Below are 7,209 nucleotides of genomic sequence, written 5' to 3' on the forward strand. Positions count from 1 at the left end.
AAAGTTTGCAAAGCTTTGCAAGATATACAAGGCTTCTGAAAGAAAACTGAAGTATCTTTCTGGTGGGCATTCTAGTACAAGTCAGACCTGAGTTTCTTTTACAGAGTTTCCAGAGATACAGAACTGAAGTCAGCAGAAAGATAATGGCTATTAGAACTCTCAGCATTTTGTGTTCTTTGTCTCCACCTCCTGCTTGGAAAGAGTGTGGGCTACTGGGAGTTAAGGTATGCTCGTGATTTCTAATTCTTTTGGGGAACCTGGGAAAGAAAGTAAATAACAAAGGAACAGAAAGCCTTGAATACAAAAGACAGCAATAAAATACTGAACATAGCAGCAGCAGCAATTATTTTATGAAGATGGGCTAAATAATTATGTGGCACCAGATCAGTGCTTGTTGCTAACTTAGGTTCAACATTCAAAACCAAAAAGCAACAATAAATACTCTGGTAAACCGGTTATAGATTAAGGCATTTGTTGGGGGCAATGAGAGTGGGGTTGAGTCCCATCTTTTTTTCGATTTATCTTTATTTAAGCAATAATGGTAAATTATCAATTCACCCCATCTATTATACAAACGGTAATTGTACTTCTCTACAGTATTGTTATGGAAAACAGAAGCAAGGCAGATTCTTCAGCTATCAGGACAAGATAATCAAGGTAAGTTAAAAGAACTGCCTGTACTTGTCATTTCAGAATGTAAGCAGAGTACACCACTGAAAATACTTAGAAAGTAGAAAAAAAAAAAACAACTTGCTTGAGAAAAAAAAAAGAGATAAGATAATCATAAGAGTAGTCTCATATATGATGAATTTCTGTGATTAACAGTTTAATTTACTTTGCAATACTTCTTCACTGAGTATCACTTCCACAACTTTTTTGGGGGAGCAAAATTTTTCAAATAACTTTCATTCTCCCCAAAGACCTCCTAGAAGGACTGGAGAGTTTTTATTGGAAAACAAAATGGATTCAAAATTTCTCACTGGAATATTTATGATAAGTGTTTTAGAATTCTGCTGCACTGGCAGAAACAAAACTAATTTTTCACTAAAATTCAGCTGCTGAAAGAACATGATCAGGTTCTCCACTGACAAAAATCAGCATATGCTTTGATTTTAATAAAAGCATACTAATTTATAGCAAATTATAAATCCTACCTGAAAAACATCCTGTTTTAAAATTCCTTCTGCCGCTATTATCTGTCCACATGATCCATAAATATTTTATGATCTGTCAAGTTGATTTATGCATCGTAATTGGAAAGGAAAAACATAATCCACCAAAAACAAATTAATGAGAGAAAAACTGAAAACAACAATCTTACACAGAAAGTATTCAAAGTTTATGAGAAGGCAACTGGACAAATGCATCTAGAAAAGTTAAGCATTGCAAACTGACAAGGTATGAGCAGATATACATAACTTTATGGGATGTTTAGGCACTACTTAATCAATGCAGAAGGAAAGTAATATTTTTTTACAATAATAATTTAAACCCAAAGATGGAGCTCTTGAACTGTTTATTTAAAAAGAACTAGAAAAAGTGGAAACAATATGGTTACTGAAGGAAGATAATCTAAAACTTCTGGAATTACTTTTTTGCTCTCTTCAGTGACCATGCATGCTACATTTTGAGGAAGTCAGCTTAAATGCTCTTTCATGTGTATACACGTTTCATTTGCGTAGCAGCCATTTCAGTCAGTAAATGTTTCTGTCCGCATATGAATCCCAATTCTCATACACTCTTTTCCTCACTTTCTACACTGCCTTTTACATTTTTTTCAAGCCTTTTCCAGGTTTCCTACTTGAATTCATTTGCTCTCCTCTTAATCACCTGGAATTTAAATGGCACTCCCTGCAGCAGTTTCTAGCAAAAATGATCTTCCAGTTTTCACTCTCTATTTTAAGAGTGCATATGATCAGGTTAAAAAGAAGCTTTTCATAGAAAAAGTATCAAGAGGTCATTAAGTCCCACAGAAAGAGCAACAAAAGCAATAACGGAAAAGGCAAGTGCCTAAACTGCATTTTAAAGTCATTAAATATATTATTCCATCCCTTCAGTTTGAACCTGCACTTAATAAGCAGTGAGAAAAGCTAAATTTCACTCATTTTTGAGAAAAATAAGTGAGATTTCTGAATTAATTCCCCCAATTAAGTTTTTCAAGCAGGCAAATGCACTAGGAATATATAGGGTCTGATTTTTCATTGTCTTGTACTTCTTACAGGCATAATACAAGGTGTGAGCAAAAGTTCCTTTTGCAGAATAACACAGATGAAGAAAAATTGTTTTACATCACTATCAGACACATGACAGTTTAGGGTAATTTATCCCCAAGTCCAGGGTGATTCAAATTTCCCAGCTGCCTAAAGAGCCGTTCCCGAAGACTGGAATTCAAGGGTACATTTGCCATATAAAGTAGCTATGTTACTTGAGGATTCATTGGGCAAATTTAAAATCTGATGGAGTTAAATTCAACTACTAATTTATGCCACTGAAACAGGCCCAAGATCCTGCAGAGAGTTAAATTTAAGTGTAAAATGCTAACACCCTGTTTGATGCGTTTAAAATCTACTTGGCAGATGTATAAATTCTACCCAAACACTGTGAGAAATTGAGCTCACGTATTTCTAAGGGGTTCTGCCTATAGACGGAAGAGTCTCTACTAGAGATGAGAAGTAGCAGGTGGATTGTACCTGCACAGACAAACAACCCCTCCTGCTTCTCCTCCCTGGTGGGAGGGAGTTGCAACAGTGCCAGGTAAAGAGGGGTTCCTTCCCACTTCCTGCCCCAAGGAGGAACCTGGGCAGGTTAGTACTGACAGAATCAGCATTCATTCCTATGCCCATTGAGTTGAAAGGGAATGCCATTCACCCACTTAAAGTTTCACGTCAGGAATATTCTACTGTTTCATAAAATATTTTATTCTGAATCTTTTAGTCTTAAAATGAACATTAGAGCTGCAAAATTAATCATCTTCAAAATAATTCATCAGAAAATTAAATTTGGTCTGAAAATCGCAGTGGCAGGAAACAGAGTTTAAATGGGCCTTAAATAAACAATCAATTTATTAATTAATAAAATACTGTGTTACTAGAATGTTCAATTGGCATAGTTTCAATTCATTTCTTTAGAAGTTAAAATTCTGTGAAGCGATAGGAAAAGATTTATTTAAGTTATGGTAATTGCTAAAACTTTTTTCAAAGTAATTATGGTTTGAGATAATTTTTGTAAAGAGATTTCTGCACTGAAAGAATATATAAATAGCAACGCTACTTACTTAAGTTATTTTTGCTCAATCATGCTAATAGTCAAGTGTTTTTCTATATCCAAGTATTTTAATTGCAGCTGGCATTTCTAAGCTGCCTATTGATGGTAAGTGCTGTGCATAAATATTACCATTTCTATTACTAGTCATATGAAAGTCATATAGGAGAAACCAAACTTCAGTTTCTAATCTGTCTCAGTTAAGTTTCACCCTTTTGACAAAAAGCCTACATGATACGAACTGTATTATGTTTTTCAAGTAAGCCTTCATATTTCCTTTCTGACAATTACACCAATAACACATTTTGTAAGTTAAAAAAGAGACGTTTTTCCTTATCATATTGCAAGCTAAAGTTTAAAATGTTGTATCTTTTCAGGAAGGTGGAAACTTCCTTCAGATGGCTCAGAAAAGTCAAATGTAATTAAGCAATTTCAAGAAACATGCTCCACACTGTCCTCAAAAAGTTTAATTATTCACTTAAGGAAAAACACATAAGCCAAAACCGTCAGCATTAGTAAACAAACAAAAAAAGAAAAATCCTTAAAGAAAAAGGTTCATATTCTTTACATCAGTCTGAACTCAGACTACATAAGTAACACCCCAGTGCAATAAAATTGAAATAAGTGTCTTTTTTGGAGTTGACAGTGTCTATTATGTCTATTAAAACCAAAGACAGAAGAAATACTATGACAACAAGGTTTCAGTGAACATATACTGAAATACTGCACATGGTCTTCCCTTTTTTTGTCAGAGAGTAGAAGAACTTTGAACTTCACCTCTGATCTTGCTCGTAGAAAAGACTTTGACTTTCTAAAGGAATTGGTGAAACTCGATCATAACCAGATCATGGAATAAGAAGACCTGGCATGTATGCACACTAATGTACAAATCAAATAATCTAGTTTAACACTGTCAGAAAGCCTAAGTGATTTACTACAGTCAAATTTTAAAACCTCACTAGGAAGCAGAGACTGTCATTTCAGGGCATTCCCAGTCTTAGAGTTGAGAGGCCATACAACTGAATTTCCCAATCAGTGACAGCTGACAGCTGCAATTATGCACACAGTGGATACAAGATCAGCACTAGTACACCAGAAATGTACAGTCTTGGTATCCTACCACATAACTATTTCTGTACCTCAGAGCCTTCAACAAAGTGATGCAGCTCTTTTAGCCGGGTGCCAAAGTTACCAGCTACTCACTGTCCATGCAACTCGCCTCAGGCGAGTGTTGGACCCCCTCAGGCATGCAGCTTTTTTGCTACATAGGAAGGAGAAATACCCCTCTCCCCAGCACTCACTGTTCATTTTTGAGGAAAAAAGATTACTTAGATAATCCTTTAGCTTTCCTGCATCCATCTCCACCTCCACATGTGGAAAATAAGCTTAATTCCACTGGTGGATATGGTGGGTGTAGATGGGCAAAAGCACTGACAAGTATTTAACAAAACCCACGGGGGAAAGCTGGATGTTAAAGGGCACAGATCCTGTATTATGGAACAGCACAACCCAGATATCAACACAAACTTAAAAGTACCAGGCTGTAAAGAGGGTCACATATGTAGCGACACACACATCTGCTTTTGCAGAACAGTATAAATAAATGCATGAGGGCAAGTCTTATGAGGAGCGACTGAGGGAACTGGGGCTGTTTAGCCTGGAGAAAAGGAGGCTGAGGGGAGACCTCATTGCTCTCTACAACTACCTGAAAGGAGGTTGTAGAGAGGTGGGGGTCGGTCTCTTCTCCCAAGTAACAAGTGATAGGACAAGAGGAAATGGCCTCAAGTTGTGCCAAGAGAGGTTTAGATTGGATAGTAGGAAAAGTTTCATAAAGGGTTATCAAGCATGGGAACAGGCTGCCCAGGGAAGTGGTTGAGTCACCATGCCTGGAAGTATTTAAAAGACATGTGGATGTGGTGCTTAGGGACATGATTTAGTGGTGGACTTGGCAGTGCTAGGTTAACGGTTGGACTTGATGATCTTAAGGGTCTTTTCCAACCTAAACGATTCTATGACTCTGTGACAAAGGCATAGGCAGGGACTGAAATCAGGAAAACCTGTAAAATTCACACCTGATACTCCAGGCAGGGCAGGGACGGGAGACAGCGAGCTTTTGGAGCTGCCACAACCGCCTTCCCCGAGCTGCACTTCCAGGCCCTGCGGGGAAGGAGCAGCCTGACTCGACCACGCCATCCCGGCACCTGCCCGAGGCCCCGGGTGTTACCGGCCTGAGGCGAGAGGCTCCCCGGCGACTGCCGCCGGCCTGAGACGAGTGGCACTCCGGCGAGGGCCGCCGGGCGGCGCCACCCCACCGCCCGGGACAGTACCTGCGGGTTGTGCCTGCGGCGGGACCAGCAGCAGGAGGAGGAGGAGGAGGAGGAGGCGGAGCTGGAGGCAGCCGGCGGCGGCCGTTGCCCCGCGGCAGCCCCGCGCCCTACCATGCGCCGCACGCCGCATCGCCAAAGGACCCAGCGCGCGGCAGCCGTTAGCCGCGCCCAACGGCTGCCCGGCCAGGCGCGCGGGGCAGGCGCGGCGAGGCGAGGCGAGGCGAGGCGAGTCCGGCCGCGCCCCGGTGAGGGCGAGCCGGGGGGGTGGAGGTGGCATCGCCGCCCTCCGGCCTTCCCTGCCGTGGCCCGCCGCGGGGAAATCAGCGGCGGGGCTTTCCCAGCCGCAGTGCCAGCCCTGCACTTGCGTCTCTGGCGAAAGAGGAGAGGCGGGGGGAGGCTTTCACATCCTCAAACCCCGGGGAAACATCTGCCGCCGCGGCAGCTCCATCGTCAATCGTCCAGCTGCCGGGTTATACATAATTAATCCCAATCCATTAACGCACCGGCACGCCCGCACCTCCGCTCCAGGGGCAGCTCCTTTGAAACAGCCAGGCGGTGCACCTGCACCTGGGGGTGGACAAAGGTACAGTGAACTTGCTTCATGCTCACTGCAGTTGTTCCTAAAAAGAAAGAGAGCAAGGAAGTTTCCGTTGCAAAACCAAAGAACTGTGCTGATCTAGTCACTGTCATGAGCATTTACAGCTGTGCTGGTCAGTCTTTATTGCGCTGCTACAAAAAGGCAATTAAGAAAGTGTCTGGAATCCCTGGACATGTGCAGGTTTCTGTGTGTTGTGGTTTAGCCCTACTCGGCAACTAAGCACCACACAGCCGCTCGCTCACTCCCCTCCGGTGGGATGGGGGAGAGAATCGGAAGAGCAAAAGTAGCCCCATAACATAGCCCCATACTAGCTACTATAAAGAAAATGAACTCTATCCCAGCCAAAACCAGCAGACTGTGGCATAAGAGTAATTTGCAGTAGGTTAGAGAAAGGATTTTTTGAAAGAATGGAGGGGGAGAAAATGAGTTATCTGGGAAGCAAAGTCTGGCAGGAAATTTCACTCTATTGGAAAATTTGGTATGTTGTTACTGTGCCAGAGAAGAAAAATAGCTGTTTACATCAAAGAACCAAGAAGACTGCTCCACAGGAATCTGAAGCAAAACAAAAGGCAGACATCTAGTAAAGAGGACTAGTTTAGACATATGACCAGCTCATCCATGTGCTTCCTTAAAGCACGGATCACTCCTGAAAATTGATAGTAGAAATAATTCAGCCTTACTTGGCAAATTTACTTCAAAGGATAATCTGGACAGAATCCCTGTCAAGAAAATACAAGATAAATCTTTAATTGCATTTCACTCTGCAAAATGAATGCAACAGAACATTAGTCATCCTTGCAATGTCTTCCATCCTGTACCTAACCTGGGTCCCATGTCTTCACCTCTCCCACCATCTCTTTCTAAAGCTTTCCAGGAGAAGGTAAGCAGTGGGGAAAAAGGTCAGTCTGCAACATGGGATGTTATTTCTTGTGTAAAACTGATTATATTTGGTATGGAGATTACCGAGGGTCAGTAAATATAGACACCAGTATGGCATTTTAAAGGCTTTTTACTGGCAGAAGT

The 7,209-nt window shown here is 41.5% G+C and overlaps 1 protein-coding gene across 1 annotated transcript in view; it reads right to left on the reverse strand.

The window, feature by feature from the left end:
• The window catches only part of ZPBP (zona pellucida binding protein), a 33,136-nt gene extending 27,271 nt beyond the window's left edge, over nucleotides 1-5,865 (reverse strand). Inside the window, exon 1 of the mRNA XM_075495451.1 lies at nucleotides 5,589-5,865. Coding sequence (XP_075351566.1) covers nucleotides 5,589-5,865 — 277 coding nt within the window. The remainder of the gene's footprint in view (nucleotides 1-5,588) is intronic.
• Nucleotides 5,866-7,209: the final 1,344 nt, after the last annotated feature.

The sequence above is a fragment of the Mycteria americana genome, chromosome 2 (assembly GCF_035582795.1).
Source record: "Mycteria americana isolate JAX WOST 10 ecotype Jacksonville Zoo and Gardens chromosome 2, USCA_MyAme_1.0, whole genome shotgun sequence".
Classification (NCBI taxonomy): domain Eukaryota; kingdom Metazoa; phylum Chordata; class Aves; order Ciconiiformes; family Ciconiidae; genus Mycteria; species Mycteria americana.